General features: G+C 45.5%; 1 protein-coding gene across 1 annotated transcript; it reads left to right on the top strand.

Annotated features, from left to right (window-relative positions):
- Positions 1 to 16413: 16413 nt before the first annotated feature.
- Positions 16414 to 17457, top strand: LOC134367908 (melanoma-associated antigen B1-like). The gene has a single exon (XM_063084566.1). The coding sequence runs from the start codon at positions 16414 to 16416 to the stop codon at positions 17455 to 17457; it is 1044 nt and encodes a 347-aa protein (XP_062940636.1).
- The last annotated feature ends 4936 nt before the right edge of the window (positions 17458 to 22393 follow it).

The raw sequence follows: 22393 nt of genomic DNA on the forward strand, positions 1-22393 counted from the left end.
GGCAGATTCTGTTATTGAAGAGGGCTTCCAATCTCTTAAGTAGTGAGAGGCCGAGATGGGGCCAGAGAGATCATAATATATATCTTCTTGTTCTTGTTTTACATTAGTATCTTTCAAATACTGTTATTTGAGTAGAATGTTTTTTTTAGATTCAGAGTCTGTGTTTATGAATGATGCAGATCACACATTTATTGCTGTTATCAGGTTTTGAAGAGTTTAGATATTCTGTAATACATTTTGAAAATCTTTGAATCTTCTTGGGGTTTAAGAAAAAGAAAATTTATGGCTTTGGAATGGAGATTTTATTGGAAATCTGTAAAAGAACCCCACTAAACATAATTGGAGTCTTAAAATAGAGGGAAACAAAGCAAAATATAGTCAATTTTTGTTTGCATTATTCACTTTTGTCTATCTTTTAGTAAAACTCAACGATATGTACCTGGTTGTCTATAATCTATTTCAAGAATGCAGATAAAAGTAAATAGTAATAAATTACATTCTTTGATCAGTGGCTTGTTTATTTCCATCATTAATTGAGCATCTGCTCTCTGCAGGGCTCTGTGCTGGTAGTGATGATGCTAAGATAAAGAAGACCCTTCTGCTGCCCATGGATTTTTAGAGTCTATGAGCTGGTAGTGTATAAGGAAGATGACTTGGTACACTCTAACATGTACAGGACAAGTAAAAGAGTGAGGATGGTGGGGGACGGGAAGGAGGTCCAGATGAGAGCAGTCAAGTGTGAATTCCCTCAGTCGAGCAAGGCACTTTGTGGTTTGGGACATTGCAAGTCCCTCGTTGGGAGGTAACCTTAAGTTAGCTCCATGGTGGGGTAGATGTGACTGCGATAATCATGAGTAAGGGCCAAACCCTCAGACGGTGAGCCCCATAGTTGAGAGACTAAGCCCAGAATAGGAAACAGCCCTTAACAATTACTTCGTGATTGTGGGTAAAGCAGGTGGAATCTCTCCCTAAGGTAGAAAGGAAAGATGCACGACGCTCTTGTCCCAGTGCAGTTGAACACAATGCACAAACCAGGTGTGCTGTGCATATGGTCTCCAGGGAGTTTCTGAGAAATAAGGATGATACCCCCTTGAGGTGAGATGCTAAAAAGCTATTAAGCTGGCACTCTTTGCCCTGAGCTGGGGGAGTCAGAGCCTATTTCATTAATTGGGTTATTTTGCATATAATTTGGCAAAACTCCAAGATAGGGCTAAATTTTATTAGTGGTAAAATAAATAGGAGCATTTTTGTTGCGGAGGGCATCTAGGAGGGAGGGGCATTGCTGGTCCTTAACATAAATTCTGAAAACTTTGAGTTGAATCCTCGTGAAGTCCATTAGAGGAATAGCATTCTCTAATGGGGAAAATTTACTTCTATTATTTGTTTAGCAGCACTGTAGTTTATTTGGGGGTTTTGTTTGTTTGTTTTAAAGCACTGAATATTTTCTGACATCTGGATAAAATAGAATTCCCAGAGAAGAGAATAGTCTCTTCTGGTATTAATATAATCATAGTAAAAACTGCCATTCATTAAAGACCCAATATTTGCCAGTCATTTTGCCAGGTGCTTTACACAGATTACATATTTTCTAACAATGCTGTGAGATGGGGCTTTTCAAACTCATTGGCCGATGGAGAACTTGCAATATTCTGAAGTTCACGTGGCTGGTCAGTGATACAGCTGGGACTAGACCTTGGTCTGAATTCCTCTAGAGCTCACCCTTTTCCTCTCCTCCCGGCCTGAGGCAGATCTTGTGTCTATTCATTCATTTCTCTTCTCACTGTTCCACAATGTCTCTCAAGTGATAGGAAGTACTCTGTGGCCAAAGCACTAAAAGCAGGCCTAAAGAAGCCAGGTGAAAATGAGCATCAAACCCAATTTGGGACTATGGGCTTCCTGTGCCTGGGGTCCTGATGCCACTAGCCCTGGGAACCCACTCCACGTATAGTTAGTAAGGGTTATGTGACTAACTCTTATCACTGAAACATAGCAGATGCATGTTTGTCACCTCCAGGTCAAGGCTCATGAGAGCTAGTCTGACACCTCCATGCTTTCTCTTACATTCAACAGCAAACATGGGGAGCCCATTGTGAGGTGTGGAGCCACGTGATGGAAGCAGCCTGCATCCTTGGGTCACCTATTAACAGAGAGCCTCTGCCAACCCACATCAGATTTTGTGTGCACAAGAAACAAATTTTTGTTGTGTTAAGCTATTCAAAAGTTAGGTTTTTTTCTATGGCGTCAGTTAGCACTTACTTTACTATTTCTATTGTTAGGCCTATTTAAATATTTTAACGATTGAGTTAATAGTTGTGTATCTATTCTTGTTGTAAAAAAATTTAATAGAGATAAATCACAATTTCTCCCCTTACGACATTCCTCCAAAATTCAGCCCCCTTTTCAAAAGTAACCACAATTAACAATCTGGTATGTGTCATTTTAAAGCTGATTCCAGGCATTTTCATACGTAGATGTGCTATAAAATATATTAAGTTTTTAACATACATGGGTAACATTGTACATATTGTTCTGCTACTTGTTATGTTCTGCCATGTTGCTCTTGTCACTTAATGAAATGAATGCAGGATCCTTCTGTGACAGCACATATAGATCCACCTCTCGTTTTAAACTATTTCATAGAATTCTAAAGGGTGTTTGTGCCATAAATAACCATTCTCCTCCTAATGTTCAAGTAAGTTGTTCCCCATTAGTTATGATTAATAGAACTGAAATTGATGCCTTTGAACATGAATTTCTGTGTAAATGTTCATGGTTTCTTACAGGAAAGACATAGTAAAGCAGAAATTGGGTTAAAGAAGGTTTGACAATTGTAAATTTTTATAAATATTGCTAAAGTTTCATCACAAAATGATCTAACAACTCACATTACCACAAATTAAAGCATACAGATACCTTACACCCCCCGAAGTCTATATCCTCATTCTCCCCGGCTTCCGAATAGTCTCACACATCGTGATCTATTACTCAGGTAAAAAAGAGCCATTCGGATATATATAGGAATGGTCTGGGCTATAATATCCATTGGCTTTTTGGGCTTTATCATCTGAGCCCACCACATATTTACAGTAGGAATAGATGTAGACACTCGAGCATACTTCACAGCAGCCACAATAATCATCACGATTCCCACAGGCATAAAAGTATTCAGCTGACTAGCCACACTGCATGGAGGAGATATCAAATGATCTCCCGCTATATTATGAGCACTGGGCTTCATCTTCCTATTTACAATAGGGGGCCTGACAGGAATTGTGCTAGCCAACTCATCACTAGACATTGTACTTCACGACACATACTACCTAGTAGCGCATTTCCACTATGTATTCTCCATAGGAGCGGTATTCGCTATCATAGGAGGCTTCATCCACTGATTTCCTCTACTTTCAGGCTACACCCTCAATGCCACTTGAGCTAAAATTCACTTCACGGTCATATTCGTGGGTGTAAACCTGACATTCTTTCCACAACAATTCCTAGGCCTATCACGAATACCACGGCGATGCTCCAACTACCCAGATGCATACACCATGTGAAATACAGTCTCATCCATAGGATCATTTATCTCCTTAACAGCGGTTATATTAATAATTTTCATAACATGAGAAGTCTTCACTTCAAAACGAGAAGTTTCAGTGGTAGAACTTCTCAAAACAAATCTAGAATGACTACACGGCTGCCCCCCTGCTTCCCACACATTTGAGGAACAGGTATACGTAAAGACCCAACAAGAAAGGAAGGAATCGAACCCCCAAAGAATGGTTTCAAGCCAACCCCATAGCCCCTAGGACCTTCCCCACAAGCGAGATATTAGTAAAAACATTACGTGACTTCGTCAGAGTCAACTTATAGGCCCGAATCCTTTATATCTCTGTGGCACACCCATTACAACTAGGACTTCAAGACGCCTCCTCCCCCATCATGGAGGAACTATTATAATTCCATGAACACACCCTCATAATCGTGTTCCTAATCAGTTCCTTAGTCCTTTCTATCATTTCCCTAATATTAACCACAAAACTCACGCACACAAGCACTATAACCGCCCAAATGGTAGAAACCATATGGACTATTTTACCCGCTGTTATCCTAACTTCCATCGCCCTTCCATCACTACGAATCCTCTATATAACAGATGAAATCAATAACCCCCTCTTAACTGTCAAAGCCATGGGCCACCAATGGTACTGATGTTACGAACATACAGATTACACAGACCTAAACTTCGACTCATACCTAACTCCCACCCCCGACCTAAAACCAGGGGAGCTCCGACTCCTAGAAGTTGACAACCGAACAGTACTCCCGATAGAAACCCCAGTCCACATGCTAATCTCATCCAAAGACGTGCTACACTCACGAACCGTACCCTCGCTAGGCGTAAAAATGGACGCGATTCCAGGACGACTAAACCAAACAACCCTAACAGCAACGCGACCAGGCCTATTCTACGGACAATGCTCAGAGATCTGCGGCTCAAACCACAGCTTCATGCCCATCCTACTCGAACTCGTCCCACTCAAACACTTTGAAGATTGATCAACCTTAACACAACACACACATCGTGAAGCTTAACAGCATTAACCTTTTAAGGTAAAGAATGGAAGCACTGCCCTTCCCACAATGAGATGCCACAACTAGATACCTCAACATGGTTCACCTCCATTATATGTATAATCCTAATACTCTTCATTATACTTCAACTAAACCCCTCAAAATTCACCTACCCCTCTAACCCTGCAGAAAAAATTACTAAAATACTAAAACACACAAATCTATGAGAAAAAAAATGAACGGAAATCTATTCACCTCTTTTACCACCCCCGTGCTAATGGGAATACCTATCGTAGCCCTCATCATTCTCCTACCCAACGCAATGTATCCTCTTCCCTCCTGCCTCATCAACAATCGCCTAACCTCTCTACAAATATGACTAATTCAACTTATTCTGAAACGATTGATGGCAATCCACAACACCAAAGGACAATCATGATCCTTAATACTAACCTCACTAATCCTATTGGTTGGCTCAACAAACCTACTAGGCCTGCTGCCCCACTCATTCTCACTCACCTAACAACTGTCCCTAAACTTAGGCATAACAATCCCCCTGTGAGCTGGAACGGCGATCCTAGGTTTTTGCCACAAAACAAAAGAATCTCTAGCTCACCTTCTACCCCAAGGCACACCCACCCCCCCTTATCCCAATACTCGTAGCCATCGAAACCATCAGCCTCTTCATCCAACCCATAGCCCTAGCCGTACGGTTAACAGCCGACATCACAGCTGGCCACCTGCTTATGCACCTTATCAGAAACACTACACTAGTACTAACAACTCTGAGCCCCCTGACAGCCTCAGCTACTTTCACCCTCCTCACCCTACTCACCATCCTTCAAGTTACCATAGCCCTAGTCCAAGCTTATATATTTACCCTCTTAGTAAGCCTCTACCAACACAGCAATGCCTAATGACCCACCAAACCCACGCCTATCACATAGTAAACCCCAGCCCCTGACCACTCACAGGAGCCCTATCCGCCTTTCTCATAACATCCAGCCTAACAATATGATTCCACTTTGATGTAGTACGACAAAGCACCTTCCCAGGCCACCATAAAACTATCATCCAAACAGGACTACGATATGGAATAATCCTTTTTGTTAAATACGAAGTTTTCTTCTTCGCTGGGTTCTCCTGAGCCGTTTACCACTCAAGCCTAGCCCCAACCCCTAGCTTAGGGACTTACTGACCACCAGCAGGCATCAACCCTCTCAACCCCATAGAGGTTCCACTACTCAACACACTAGTACTGCTAGCCTCCGGAGTGTCCATCACCTGGGCCCACCACAGCCTCATAGAAGGAAACCGCAAACATATACTCCAAGCCCTCTTCATCACAATCTCCCTGGGCACTTACTTCACACTCCTCCAAATCTCAGAATACCTCAAAACCCCCTTTACCATTTCCGACAGCGTAAACGGATCAACATTCTTCGTAGCAACAGGTTTCCACGGCCTCCACGTAATGATTGGATCCGCCTTCCTCACCGTCTGTCTTCTACGCCAACTAAAATTCCACTTCACATCCAAACACCATTTTGGCTTTGAAGCCGCAGCCTGATATTGACACTTCGTAGATGTAGTCTGACTGTTCCTATACATCTCCATTTACTGATGAGGATCCTATTCTTTCGGTATCAGCTAGTACAGCTGACTTCCAATCAATAAGATCTGGTCACAACCCAGAAAAGAATAATCAACCTAGCATTAACTCTCTTAACCAACACAACACTAGCACTCCTCCTTATCAGCTTTGGCTTCTGACTCCCCCAAACATATACCTATGCACAAAAGTTAAGTCCATACAAATGCAGGTTGGACCCAGTAGGATCCGCTCGCCTACCATTCTCCAGAAAATTCTTCTTGGTAGCCATCACATTCCTACTATTCGACCTAGAGATTACCTTACTACTACCCCTCCCGTGAGCCACCCAAACGAACAACCTCAAACTAATACTCACCGTGGCACTTATTCTAATCCTCACACTAGCACTAAGCCTAGCCTACGAATGATCCCAAAAAGGCCTAGAAGGAGCTGAATATGGTAGTTAGATTACTTAAAACAACTGGTTTCGACCCATTAAATTGCGACATTTCGTAACTACTAAATGCCTCCAATTTATATTAACATCATCTTAGCATACACTACATTCCTCGTAGGACTGCTAATATACCGATCCCACTTTACATCCTCCCTATTATGCTTGGAGGGCATAATACTATCCCTATTCGTCCTAGCCACTGTCCTGTCCCTAAACCTATACTTCACCCTATCCTACATCCTCCCCATCATCCTCCTAATCTTTGCAGGCTGCGAAACAGCCATAGGCCTAGCACTTCTAGTAATGATCTCTGACACTTAGGGCCTAGACCTCGTGCAAAACCTTAACCTCCTACAATGCTAAAACTTATTAACCCACAATCATACTCATCCCCACCACGTGGTACTCCAACAATAATATTATCTGAATCAACTCAACAACCCACAGCCTACTAATTAGCCTCATCACTCTTCTTTTCTTAAACCACAACGATGAAAATAGCACAACCACATCATTAAACTTTTTCTCAGACCCCCACTCAACCCCACCTCTCCAAAGAAACACTCATTCGAAAAAAACTATATATCCTCACATTAACCTCATTACAAATTTTTTTAATCATAACATTTAGTGCCACAGAACTGATCATATTCCACATCCTATTTGAAGCAACACTAATCCCAAGCCTAATCATCATCACCCGATGGGGCAGCCAACGAGAACAACTACATGCAGGACTCTATTTCCTATTCTACATGCTATTCGGCTCCGTACCACTACTAATGGCACTGACCTACATCCACAACTCCACCGGCTCATTAAACCTACTGCTGCTTCAACACTGAACCCAAACACCCCCACCCTCATGATCCGGCACCCTCCTATGAACAGCATGCATAACAGCATTTATAGTAAAATTACCACTCTACAGACTTCACCTCTGACTACCAAAAGCACACGAAGAAGTCCCTATCGCCAGATCCATAGTCCTCGCAGCCATCCTCCTAAAACTAGGAGGATACGTAATGATACGAATCACCATCATTCGAAACCCCCCAGCAAACTCCATAACCTACCCCTTCCTCGTTCTCTCTCTATGAGGAATGGTCATGACAAGCTCTATCTGCCTACGTCAGACAGACCTGATATCCCTCATAGCATATTCATCCGTCAGCCACATGGCCCTAGTAAGCATAGCCATCCTAATCCAAACACCCTGAGGATTCACAGGAGCTACAGCCCTAATAATTGCCCATGGACTTACATCATCCCTGCTCTTCTGTCTTGTAAACTCCAACTACGAACGCACCCACAGTCGAACTATAATCCTGGCCCACGGACTGCAAACACTCCTCCCCCTAATGGCAACATGATGACTACTAGCCTCCCTAACACATCTAGCCATCCCACCAACCATCAACCTAATCGGAGATTTACTCATAATAATAACATCATTCTCATGATCAAATATTACAGTTATCCTCATAGGACTCAACATACTAATCACGGCCCTATACACCCTATTTATACTAATCACAACACACCGAGGTGCTCTCACACATCACATCAACAGCATCAAACCATCCCTCACACGAGAGAATTCCCTGATACTCATACACATCATCCCGCTTCTACTCCTGTCCCTCAACCCCAAAACAGCTCTAGGGCCCCTTTACTGTAAATATAGTTCAGACAAAACATTAGGCTGTGAACCTGACAACAGAGACTCAAAACCCCTTATTCACCAAGAAAGATCCCAAGAACTGCTAATTCTTATGACCATACCTAAAACTATGGCTTTCTTACGTTTAAAGGATAGAAGCAATCCATTGGCCTTAGGAACCAAAAATCTGGTGCAACTCCAAGTAAAAGTAATAAACCTACCCCTACCCCTAACAATAATCTCACTTGTCATTCTCATCATCCCCACCCTTACCAACACGCACAAGCACTACCCCTACCACGTGAAAACCTCAACCCAACTTGCTTTCTTGACCAGCCTCACACCTGCCCTCACATTTATTTACTCTGGACAGGATACAATCACCTCCAACTGACACTGAATCACCATCCAAGCACTAAAATTATCCCTTAGCTTCAAACTGGACTACTTCTCTATAATTTTCATCCCACTAGCCCTCTTCGTTACATGATCCATTATAGAATTCTCTCTATGATACATGCAATCGGACCCCAACATCAAAAAGTTCTTCAAATACCTACTCATCTTCCTTATCGCAACACTAATCCTGGTCTCCACCAACAACCTATTCCACCTCTTCATTGGATGAGAAGGAGTAGGCATCATATCCTTTCGTCTAATCAGATGATGACATGGCTGAACAGACGCAAACACAGCAGCCCTGCAAGCAATCCTCTACAACCGTCTCAGTGATATCGGCTTCATCCTAGCTACAGCGTGATTTTTCGTATATTCAAACACACGAGACCTCCAACAACTATTCATCCTCAACACAAACCCGAGCCCCCTCCCATTAACAGGCCTCCTCCTCGCTGCAACAGGTAAGTCCGCCCAGTTCGGCCGGCACCCATGACTAGCCTCTGCAATGGAAGGTCCCACACCTGTCTCAGCCCTACTCCATTCCAGCACAAGAGTCGTAGCAGGAATCTTCCTACTAATCCGATTCTACCCCTAATAGAAAACAACAAAACAATCCAAACACTAACGCTATGCCTAGGTGCCCTCACCACACTATTCACAGCGATCTGCACCTTAACACAAAACGATATCAAAAAAATTATCGCATTCTCTACCTCAAGCCAACTAGGCCTAATAACAGTAACGATTGGCATCAACCAACCACATCTAGCTTTCCCCCACATCTGCATGCACGCATTTTTCAAGGCCATACTATTCATATGCTCCGGCTCTATTATCCACAACCTAAACAACGAACAAGACATCTGAAAAATAGGAGGCCTACATAAAACTATACCCCTTAAATCAACGTCTCTAATCGTAGGAAACCTCGCTCTCACAGGCATGCCATTCCTAACAGGTTTTTACTCCAAAGACCTAATCTTCGAGACCATAAACACATTGTATACCAACGCCTCAGCCCTCACAATCATACTCATTGCCACCACCCTCACAGCCGCCTACAGTACCGGAACCATTTTTCTTTTCTTTTCTTTTCTTTTCTTTGTGTGTGTGTGTGTGTGTATGTGTGTGTGTGTGTGTGTGTGTGTGTGTGTGTGTGACCAGTAAGGGGATCGTAACCCTTGTCTTGGTGTCGCCCGCACCGCACTCAGCCAGTGAGCGCACCAGCCAGTCCTACCCGTGGTGGGAGCGCTGTCACGCTCCCAGTGCCACACTCTCCCGAGTGTGCCACGGGGTCAGCCCCCGAACCATTTTTCTTACACTACTAGGACAACCCCACTTCCCAACCCTAATAAGCATCAACGAAAACAACCCCAACCTCACCAACCCAACCCAACGTCTGGTAATCGGCAGCATCTTTGCTAGCTTTATCATCTCCAACAGCATGCCCCCAATAAATATTCCCCAAATCACTATACCACTTTACCTCAAACTATCCACCCTCCTCATCACCATTCTAGGCTTCACCCTAGCACTAGAACTATGCCTAAACTCACTCAACCTAACCCCCAAACTATCCTCACCCTCACACAACTTCTCTGCTCTCCTAGGATTCTTCCCAACCCTTACCCATCGTACAATACCCTATCTCAGCCTAAGCGCAAGCCAAAGCACAGCCTCCCAAACACTAGACCTAGCTTGACTAGAAGAAACAGTCCCAAAAGACATTGCCCACTTCCAAGTACTAGCTGCAACAACCACCTCCAACCAAAAAGGTCTAATCAAACTTTACTTCTTTTCTTTCCTCATTACAATCCTAGTGACTACACTACTAATTATTTAACCACCCCCAAGTAACGTCACTAACAATATTGACACCCATAACAAAGACCACCCGGCCACCACCACCAATCAGCACCCATAACTATACAACACAGCCACACCTGTAGAATCCTCATGAAAATAACCCGCCCCGCCCCCACAAAAATCACCCAATCACCCATACTCTTAAAACTAATAACAACCTCCACCTCATCATAACACGCCATCCACAAAACCACAAACAACTCTATCACCAACCCCAAAAGCAAAGCCCCCCAAACCACAACATTCAAGACCCAAGCCTCCCCTGGAGGCCAGATGTGGCTCATCCTCGCTTCCGCTTTTCTGAGAGGCGGGGTGCATGAGAATCGCGGAGTTTGGGAGGCGTGGCGTCTGGGAGTCCCTGGGCGGCCCTGGGAGGCCCTGGGAGGCCGGATGTGGCTCATCCTCGCTTCCGCCTTTCGGAGGGGCGGGCCATCTGAGAGGCCATGTCTGAGAGTCTCGTAGTCCGGTCCGCCGAGGGTGACTTCCCAGGACTGGTCTGAGGTCAAGGTGAGGACCCTGAACGTGGACTGAGGGGACCACCGCTCACCCACAACAAACGGGGCAGCACTAACTCTCACGCCTGCGGTCGGCCTTGGGAGGTCCCGGGAGAGCTGTCCGGCAGAGTTGTGCCTGAAAAGTCTCAGCAACTGCTGGGCCTTTATCTAACGGAGTACCCCTGATTTTGCATAAGGAGGAGAGCTAGGTCCTAACTAGAGTCAAGGTGAGGGCCCTGAGGGCTAAATGAGGGAATCTCTCCCTAATGGATGTAACAAAGCAAAGCAGAGCCACTGCACTCGGTTCTGGGAGGCTCTGGTGTGTGGAGTACTGACTTTCCTATCTAGAAATTCAGGGAGGTGAGGGCTTTGTTTGCAGGCTGGTGGACTCAGGTCAGTAGAGGGAGGAATTCCAAGCTCTCATGAGATACCAAGGTGAGGACCCTGAGTGTGGATTGAAGGGATCACCTCTTATCCATAACAAAGGGGCCCCCATAAGTCCTGCCTCTGTGGTTGGCACTGGGAGGCCTCAGGAAAGCTGTCTGGGAGAGTTCTGCCTGGAAAGTGTCAGGGAGGGAGGGAAGTACCTTGGTCTTAGAACTTAGTCCTCATTCTGCAGATGGTGGAGACCGAGGCCTTAACTGGAGTCAAGGTGAGAACTGTGAGGGCTAATGAGCGGACCTCTACCCAAAAGAGGGAGCCACACTGAGCAGTGCCCCTGCACTGGGCTCTAGGAGGTCTCGGGCAGAGTAGACAAATTTGGAGTAACCTCACTTCCCGTCTAAAGACTAACGGATTTGAGGGCCACATTCAAGGCCCACATCTGCTGTCCAGCAATAAGAGGCTCAGGGTAGAGCTGACAGGCTGAGATGCCCTTATTTTTTCCAGAGGTAGTCTCAGGGAGGTGAGGGCCTTGGTCTAATGGGATAGGCCCAATTCATCAGAGGTACCCAGTCCCTAACAGGTTTTAAGGCTGTGACATTGAGTAATGATGAGGGCACCCCTCCCAGAAAGGAGGGGGCCGCAGAGAGGCCCACCCCTGTTGTCAGACCTGGACATGATGATTCGCACTTAGTTTTCCCAGGGCATCTCATAGAAGTAAGAGACTAGGTCACAGGGAACAGCCTCAGGTCAGCATGAGAAGGATTTCCAAGTTGTTCCAGATGTCATGGTGAGAACCCTGAGGACTGTGGGGACCTTCCACCCCATATCAGTGAGGGCCACACAGAATTCTCCCTACTGTGAGCCCTGGAAGACCCCAGGCAGATACGTCAGGCACAGGTGCCCATCAGTTCCCACTCAGGGGTAACAGAGAAATGAAGGTCTTGGTCTGAGGATGATAGTCACACCACAGCAGAGGGAAGAATCTAAGGCCCTCTCATTAGTCGAATTTATTTATTTATTATTTATTTATTTTTATTATGAATATTCATGAGATACAAAGCTCATTGTCACCCCTCGTGCCCATGATGTGAGGGCCAGATTCCTACTGGCCACATACCCATTACCAGAAATTACGTTTGTACCCTGTGTCCCCCGCCCAATTATCCCCCAACCTCCCTCCCCCCCTTCCCCCCACTCCACTTTGTAGCCCTAGGATAGTTTCCTCCATCTGTAAGACCAACACACTACTGTGGTCTTTCTTTCCTTCTTTCTCTCTTAGCTCCCACTTATGAGTGAGCACATGTGGTATTTATCCCTCTGTGCTTTGCTAATTTCACTCAACCTAAGTTTCTCCAGGTTCATCCATGTTGCTGCAAATGGGAGTATTTCATTATTTTTTATGGCAGAGTAGTATTCCAGTGTATATATACCACAATTTCCTTATCCAGTCATCCATCGGTGGACATTTAGGTTGGTTCCATGTCTTGGCTATTGTAAACAGAGCTGCTATGAACATGGGAGTGCAGGTATCCATTCGACATGATGATTTCTGCCTGGGAGGCCCCGGGCAGCCACAGCTGGATGTGGCTCACCCTTGTTTCCGCTTCTCTGAAAGGCACGGTGTCTGAGAAGCAGCACGTCTGAGAGGTGGAGTCTGAGAGGCACGGTGTCTGAGAAGCGGTGCATCTGAGAGGCCGGGCATCCAGTCTGCAGAGTGTGACTTCCCAGGACTGGTCTGCAGTCAAGCTGAGGAGCCTAAACGTGGACTGAAGGTACCCCCACCCACCTACAATCAGGCGGGCCCTCACTAAGTCCCGTCCCTGCGGTTGGCTCTGGGAGGCCCCGGGCAGCCACAGCTGGATGTGGCTCACCCTTGCTTCCACTTCTCTGAGAGGTGGCATCTGAGAGGCGTGTAGTCCGGTCTGCCGAGGGTGACTTCCCAGAATTGGTCTGAGGTCAAGTTGAGGACCCTAAATGTGGACTGAGGGGACCACGGCTCACCCACAGCAAAAGGGGCCGCACTAAGTCCCGCCCGTGCACTCGGCCCTGATAGGCCCTGGGCCAGAGCTATAAGACTGAGGAGCCGTGTCATTTCAGCCTTGAAGGCCTCAGGGAGAGGAAGGCCTTAGTTTAAAGAGGACAGCCCCCTTCGTAGAGGGAGAGTCTTGGCCCTAAAAAGATTAAAATTAGGACTTTCAGTGCTCATGAGCAGATGTTTTCTCAAAATTGGGCCCTGCTCTCAAACTTGGGAGCCCCAGGCAAGGTAGCCAGATGTGGAGCACCCCAACTTCCCTCCTAGTGATTCAGAGAGATGAGGGCTTTGGTCTGAGACTTGTGGACTCGGGTCAGTATATGGAGGGGTCATAAATCTTACCAGGCGCTAAGGTTGGAGTCCTCTGTGAGACCTGAGAGAGCCACAGACTCCAGAACAGTGGGATCCTAAGAGTCCCAGCCCTGCTGTCAGCAAGCACAGGTCCCAAGGAGCCTTGGCAAGATGTGGCTCACTCTGTCAACTTAGGTCCAAGGAATATGAGAATCTTTGTCTGAGTGGTGTGGCTTCCAGACAACAGAGGGTGGAGTCCCAGAAAGTATGCAGAGTCAAGATGAAGACCCTGAGTGAGGAAATGGGATGCTACACAGTGGAGAGAGCTTCAGCTGTTGCTGCTCCTGGGAGTCCCAGGCCAGAGCTGGCAGACTTAGATACCCCGGACTCCTGCCTGCGAGGTCTTAGGAAGATGAGAGCTTCGGTTTAAGGCGAAGGGCTGGCTGTGCCAGTTCAGCAGAGGTGGAGAGTCCTAGGCCATGACAGGTCAAGGTACAAATCCTGTGTGAGGAATGGGGCAGCCACCTATCCCAGAACAGAGGGGAACACAGAGTCTTGCCTTTGCATTCAGTACTGAGAAGCCAGGGTTAGAGCTCTCAGGCTGAGGTGTCCCCTCATTTTCTCTGGGTGTGGTCTCAGGGACATAAATACCCTTAGTTTAGTGAGACAGCCCCCATTCAGAATAAGAAGATCTGGTTCCTAACAGGAGCCAAGGTGGTGATACTGAGTATGAGGGGACCCCTCCCAGAAAGAAGTGACCCACGTAGAAACAGAACGTAGAGCTCTGTTCCTACTGCAAAACTTGGGAGATCTGGGTATGATGACATGGAGAATCTCACTTCTTCCTAGAGCATCTCAGGGAGGTGAGGAATTTCACCGAGGTAGACAGCCTAAGGTTAGCAGATTGAGGATTCCCAGCTAGTGCCAGGAGTCAAGGAGAGGATCCTGAGAACTGAGGGGACCACCCATCTCATAACAGTGAGGGTAACGCAGAATCCCTTCCTGAATGTTGCATTAGGAGACCATGGATAGTCGTGGCCAGATGAGAAAAATTTCACTTCTTCTCAGGGTGTCTCAGGGAGTTGATTGCCTTAGTATGAGCAGAAAGGCATTAGGTCAAGACAGGGAGGACTGAGATGAACACCAACGTAGTGAGTGGTAGTCCACAAAGTTCCACCCCCTCTTAGCCCTGGGAAACCCCAGGCAGAGGTAGCCAAATGTATCCCTTCCTCACATCCAGCCCTGGGGACTTGGGGAGTTGAGGGCCTTGATGTGAAGCTGGCAGAGTCAGGTGGGATGAGGGAGGCTCAGATGTTGCCTGAGTAAAGACTAGAGACCAAAGACCCCAGAATAGTGGGGTCTTATAGAGGACAGGGGGTGCTGGACGTGAAGCATGCTTTCTTTCATCTTAGGGTTTGAGGAAGGTGAGAATTTTAATCTGATGCAAGGGGCCACACGTCAGTAGAGAGAGGATTTCCAGGTTGTGCCAGAACATCACAGAGAAAACCTTGAGGACTTCAGGGAACTCCCACCCCATATCAGCAGAGGTACCAGAGTCCCTCTCTGTGTCAGCCCTGAGAGGCTACAAGCATAGATGTCAGGGAGATGTGTTCCTCAGTTCCTCCTCAGGAGTAACAGAGAAGTGATGCTCTTAGTCTGATGAATTTGCAAGGGGGAGGAATTTTAGGTGTTTCCAGGAGTCCAACTGGAGACCTGGAATGAGGACCATGAGTGGGACCACACATCATTGGGCCTCAGCCTGCCAGCCACAGCTTTCAACCTCTGGAGAATAGACAGTGTGTTCAGATATTGCCATCTTCACTTCTTCCGTTGGGTTTCAGGGAGGTGTGGGCCTTAGTATGAGGAGAGATGTCCTTAGGTCTGGAGAGGGGAGCCCCAGGCCGTCCCAGGAGTAAAAGTATGGATCATGGGTGAGGACAGAAGGTACCTCACCCCAAATAGAGGGAACAACAAAGAGTTGGGCCCTGTTTCTGCTCTCAGCACTAGGCATCCTGGCCCAGGGTCGTCAGGCTGAGACTCCTCCTCATTTCTTTGTATTAGGTCTAAGGGAGGTGAGAGCCTTGGTCTGAAGATGCAGCATCAGTCAGCAGAAGGGAGGATTTCAGACTTTAGATGTAGACAAGATGAGGACTCTGAATGAGCGGATTGATGGCCAATGATCCCAAGACAGAGGGCCCCACAAAACTCTCAGAACTGCCTCCAGACCCCACAGAAGTGGTGGACTAAGACACCTCCTTATTTCCTTCTCATGGGTCCCAAAGATCTTTGAGGTGTCACCATCAGAACAGCACAGAATAGACATGATGATGATGATGCCATATGCAAACCGAGAGGACCCTTGAACACAGAGGGAGTCCACTCTGCCGGGTCTTGCTGTGACCCAGTCAGCCCCAAATAAGGGATGGCCTAAGGCACACTGTAACTTCCTCCTCTGGGTTCCCAGAGGACAGGCTGACAAAGAAAAAGAGCCCAATGTGTTCCTAGTACTCTCAAGGGAAACTGCGGAATTGGCTTCTTAAAATCCAAGGTGATATCTCCTTGCTAAAGGTGTTCACAAGATCTCATCCTCTCTCCTCCAGGTGCCCACTTCACCTGACTTCCTGCCCACACGCCTGCCTGCTGTCTCTGACCACAGTCATCATGCCTCGGGGTCGAAAGAGTAAGCTCCGAGCCCGTGAGAAACGCCACCAGGCCCAAAGTGAGACCCAGGGTCTTCAGGGTGCTCAGGCCGCTGCAGCAGAGGAAGAGTCCCCTTCCACTTCCTCTCTTGTTTTGGGGGTTACTCCTCCTGGCTCCCCTGCTGCTGGCATTCCCCAGAAGCCTCAGGGAGCCCCCCACACCCCCACTGCTGCTGTGGGTGTTTCACGCAAGAGATCTGGTAAAGGTGCCAAGGGTAAAGGTGAGGGAAGAAAAAATTCCTCCCAGGCCTCAACCTCCACTGAGAGCTCACGCCATGATCTTCTAACCAGGAAGGCAGGAACGCTGATGCAGTTCATGCTGCACAAGTATAAAATGAAAGAGCCCATTATGAAGGCAGAGATGCTAAAGGTTGTCCACAAAAGGTACAGAGAGCAATTACCTGAGATCCTCAAGAGAGCCTCTACGCACATGGAGATGGTCTTTGGCCTTGACTTGAAGGAAGTCAACCCCAGAAATCACTCCTATACCCTTGTCAGCAAGCTAAATCCCACTGATGATGGGAGCCTGAGCGGTTCCCGGGGCTTTCCCAGGAATGGGCTTCTAATGCCTCTGCTGGGTGTGATCTTCTTCAGTGGCAATTGCGCCTCCGAGAAAGAGATGTGGGAATTCCTGAATATGATGGGAGTCTTTGATGGGAAGAGTCATTTCATCTTTGGGGATGTCAGGAAGCTCATCACCCAAGATCTGGTGAAGGAAAGGTACCTGGAGTATCAGCAGGTACCCAACAGTGATCCTCCACGCTATCAGTTCCTGTGGGGTCCAAGAGCCCATGCTGAAACCAGCAAGATGAAAGTCCTGGAGTTTTTGGCCCAACTCATTAATACCACCCCTAGTGTCTTCCCATTCCATTATGAAGAGGCTTTGAGAGATGAGAAAGAAAAAGCTTCAGCCAGAGCCGCAGCCATGCGTGGCACTTCTGCCAAGGCCAGTGCATGTTCTAGGCCTACACATCTGACAGCTCCTCCTGCCCCTAGTGACGTGTGAGGCAGATTCTGTTATTGAAGAGGGCTTCCAATCTCTTAAGTAGTGAGAGGCCGAGATGGGGCCAGAGAGATCGTAATATATATCTTCTTGTTCTTGTTTTACATTAGTATCTTTCAAATACTGTTATTTGAGTAGAATGTTTTTTTTAGATTCAGAGTCTGTGTTTATGAATGATGCAGATCACACATTTATTGCTGTTATCAGGTTTTGAAGAGTTTAGATATTCTGTAATACATTTTGAAAATCTTTGAATCTTCTTGGGGTTTAAGAAAAAGAAAATTTATTGCTTTGGAATGGAGATTTTATTGGAAATCTGTAAAAGAACCCCACTAAACATAATTAGAGTCTTAAAATAGAGGGAAACAAAGCAAAATATAGTCAATTTTTTGTGTGCATTATTCACTTTTGTCTATCTTTTAGTAAAACTCAACGATATGTACCTGGTTGTCTATAATCTATTTCAAGAATGCAGATAAAATTAAATAGTAATAAACTCCATTCTTCGATCAGTGGCTTCTTTATTTCCATCATTAATTGAGCATCTGCTCTCTGCAGGGCTCTGTGCTGGTAGTGATGATGCTAAGATAAAGAAGACCCTTCCGCTGCCCATGGATTTTTAGAGTCTATGAGCTGGTAGTGTATAAGGAAGATGACTTGGTACACTCTAACATGTACAGGACAAGTAAAAGAGTGAGGATGGTGGGGGACGGGAAGGAGGTCCAGATGAGAGCAGTCAAGTGTGAATTCCCTCAGTCGAGCAAGGCACTTTGTGGTTTGGGACATTGCAAGTCCCTCGTTGGGAGGTAACCTTAAGTTAGCTCCATGGTGGGGTAGATGTGACTGCGATAATCATGAGTAAGGGCCAAACCCTCAGACGGTGAGCCCCATAGTTGAGAGACTAAGCCCAGAATAGGAAACAGCCCTTAACAATTACTTCCTGATTGTGGGTAAAGCAGGTGGAATCTCTCCCTAAGGTAGAAAGGAAAGATGCACGACGCTCTTGTCCCAGTGCAGTTGAACACAATGCACAAACCAGGTGTGCTGTGCATATGGTCTCCAGGGAGTTTCTGAGAAATAAGGATGATACCCCCTTGAGGTGAGATGCTAAAAAGCTATTAAGCTGGCACTCTTTGCCCTGAGCTGGGGGAGTCAGAGCCTATTTCATTAATTGGGTTATTTTGCATATAATTTGGCAAAACTCCAAGATAGGGCTAAATTTTATTAGTGGTAAAATAAATAGGAGCACTTTTGTTGCGGAGGGCATCTAGGAGAGAGGCGCATTGCTGGTCCTTAACATAAATTCTGCAAACTTTGAGTTGAATCCTCGTGAAGCCCATTAGAGGAATAGCATTCTCTAATGGGGAAAATTTACTTCCATTATTTGTTTAGCAGCACTATAGTTTATTTGGGGGTTTTGTTTGTTTCTTTTAAAGCACTGAATATTTTCTGACATCTGGATAAAATAGAATTCCCAGAGAAGAGAATAGTCTCTTCTGGTATTAATATAATCATAGTAAAAACTGCCATTCATTAAAGACCCAATATTTGCCAGTCATTTTCCAGGTGCTTTACACAGATTACATATTTTCTAACAATGCTGTGAGATGGGGCTTTTCAAACTCATTGGCAGATGGAGAACTTGCAATATTCTGAAGTTCACGTGGCTGGTAAGTGACACAGCTGGGACTAGATCTTGGTCTGAATTCCTCTAGAGCTCACCCTTTTCCTCTCCTCCCGGCCTGAGGCAGATCTTGTGTCTATTCATTCATTTCTCTTCTCACTGTTCCACAATGTCTCTCAAGTGATAGGAAGTACTCTGTGGCCAAAGCACTAAAAGCAGGCCTAAAGAAGCCAGGTGAAAATGAGCATCAAACCCAATTTGGGACTATGGGCTTCCTGTGCCTGGGGTCCTGATGCCACTAGCCCTGGGAACCCACTCCACGTATAGTTAGTAAGGGTTATGTGACTAACTCTTATCACTGAAACATAGCAGATGCATGTTTGTCACCTCCAGGTCAAGGCTCATGAGAGCTAGTCTGACACCTCCATGCTTTCTCTTACATTCAACAGCAAACATGGGGAGCCCATGGTGAGGTGTGGAGCCACGTGATGGAAGCAGCCTGCATCCTTGGGTCACCTATTAACAGAGAGCCTCTGCCAACCCACATCAGATTTTGTGTGCACAAGAAACAAATTTTTGTTGTGTTAAGCTATTCAAAAGTTAGGTTTTTTTCTATGGCGTCAGTTAGCACTTACTTTACTATTTCTATTGTTAGGCCTATTTAAATATTTTAATGATTGAGTTAATAGTTGTGTATCTATTCTTGTTGTAAAAAAATTTAATAGAGATAAATCACAATTTCTCCCCTTACGACATTCCTCCAAAATTCAGCCCCCTTTTCAAAAGTAACCACAATTAACAATCTGGTATGTGTCATTTTAAAGCTGATTCCAGGCATTTTCATACGTAGATGTGCTATAAAATATATTAAGTTTTTAACATACATGGGTAACATTGTACATATTGTTCTGCTACTTGTTATGTTCTGCCATGTTGCTCTTGTCACTTAATGAAATGAATGCAGGATCCTTCTGTGACAGCACATATAGATCCACCTCACGTTTTAAACTATTTCATAGAATTCTAAAGGGTGTTTGTGCCATAAATAACCATTCTCCTCCTAATGTTCAAGTAAGTTGTTCCCCATTACTTATGATTAATAGAACTGAAATTGATGCCTTTGAACATGAATTTCTGTATAAATGTTCATGGTTTCTTACAGGAAAGACATAGTAAAGCAGAAATTGGGTTAAAGAAGGTCTGACAATTGTAAATTTTGATAAATATTGCTAAAGTTTCATCACAAAATGATCTAACAACTCACATTACCACAAATTAAAGCATACAGATACCTTACACCCCCCGAAGTCTATATCCTCATTCTCCCCGGCTTCCGAATAGTCTCACACATCATGATCTATTACTAGGTAAAAAAGAGCCATTCGGATATATATAGGAATGGTCTGGGCTATAATATCCATTGGCTTTTCGGGCTTTATCATCTGAGCCCACCACATATTTACAGTAGGAATAGATGTAGACACTCGAGCATACTTCACAGCAGCCACAATAATCATCACGATTCCCACAGGCATAAAAGTATTCAGCTGACTAGCCACACTGCATGGAGGAGATATCAAATGATCTCCCGCTATATTATGAGCACTGGGCTTCATCTTCCTATTTACAATAGGGGGCCTGACAGGAATTGTGCTAGCCAACTCATCACTAGACATTGTACTTCACGACACATACTACCTAGTAGCGCATTTCCACTATGTATTCTCCATAGGAGCGGTATTCGCTATCATAGGAGGCTTCATCCACTGATTTCCTCTACTTTCAGGCTACACCCTCAATGCCACTTGAGCTAAAATTCACTTCACGGTCATATTCGTGGGTGTAAACCTGACATTCTTTCCACAACAATTCCTAGGCCTATCACGAATACCACGGCGATGCTCCAACTACCCAGATGCATACACCATGTGAAATACAGTCTCATCCATAGGATCATTTATCTCCTTAACAGCGGTTATATTAATAATTTTCATAACATGAGAAGTCTTCACTTCAAAACGAGAAGTTTCAGTGGTAGAACTTCTCAAAACAAATCTAGAATGACTACACGGCTGCCCCCCTGCTTCCCACACATTTGAGGAACAGGTATACGTAAAGACCCAACAAGAAAGGAAGGAATCGAACCCCCAAAGAATGGTTTCAAGCCAACCCCATAGCCCCTAGGACCTTCCCCACAAGCGAGATATTAGTAAAAACATTACGTGACTTCGTCAGAGTCAACTTATAGGCCCGAATCCTTTATATCTCTGTGGCACACCCATTACAACTAGGACTTCAAGACGCCTCCTCCCCCATCATGGAGGAACTATTATAATTCCATGAACACACCCTCATAATCCTGTTCCTAATCAGTTCCTTAGTCCTTTATATCATTTCCCTAATATTAACCACAAAACTCACGCACACAAGCACTATAACCGCCCAAATGGTAGAAACCATATGGACTATTTTACCCGCTGTTATCCTAACTTCCCTCGTCCTTCCATCACTACGAATCCTCTATATAACAGATGAAATCAATAACCCCCTCTTAACTGTCAAAGCCATGGGCCACCAATGGTACTGAAGTTACGAATATACAGATTACACAGACCTAAACTTCGACTCATACATAACTCCCACCCCCGACCTAAAACCAGGGGAGCTCCGACTCCTAGAAGTTGACAACCGAACAGTACTCCCGATAGAAACCCCAGTCCACATGCTAATCTCATCCAAAGACGTGCTACACTCACGAACCGCACCCTCGCTAGGCGTAAAAATGGACGCGATCCCAGGACGTCTAAACCAAACAACCCTAACAGCAACGCGACCAGGCCTATTCTACGGACAATGCTCAGAGATCTGCGGCTCAAACCACAGCTTCATGCCCATCCTACTCGAACTCGTCCCACTCAAACACTTTGAAGACTGATCAACCTTAACACAACACGCACATCGTGAAGCTAAATAGCATTAACCTTTTAAGGTAAAGAATGGAAGCACTGGCCTTCCCACAATGAGATGCCACAACTAGATACCTCAACATGATTCACCTCCATTATATTTATAATCCTAATGCTCTTCATTATACTTCAACTAAAACCCTCAAAATTCACCTACCCCTCTAACCCCGCAGAAAAAATTACTAAAATACTAAAACACACAAATCTATGAGAAAAAAAATGAACGGAAATCTATTCACCTCTTTTACCACCCCCGTGCTAATGGGAATACCTATCGTAGCCCTCATTATTCTCCTACCCAACGCAATGTATCCTCTTCCCTCCTGCCTCATCAACAATCGCCTAACCT

The sequence above is a fragment of the Cynocephalus volans genome, chromosome X (genome assembly GCF_027409185.1).
Source record: "Cynocephalus volans isolate mCynVol1 chromosome X, mCynVol1.pri, whole genome shotgun sequence".
NCBI classification, from domain to species: Eukaryota; Metazoa; Chordata; class Mammalia; order Dermoptera; family Cynocephalidae; genus Cynocephalus; species Cynocephalus volans.

Coding starts and splice junctions, on each gene's coding strand:
- LOC134367908 (XM_063084566.1), top strand. CDS start 16,414: ATGCCTCGGGGTCGAAAGAGTAAGCTCCGAGCCCGTGAGAAACGCCAC.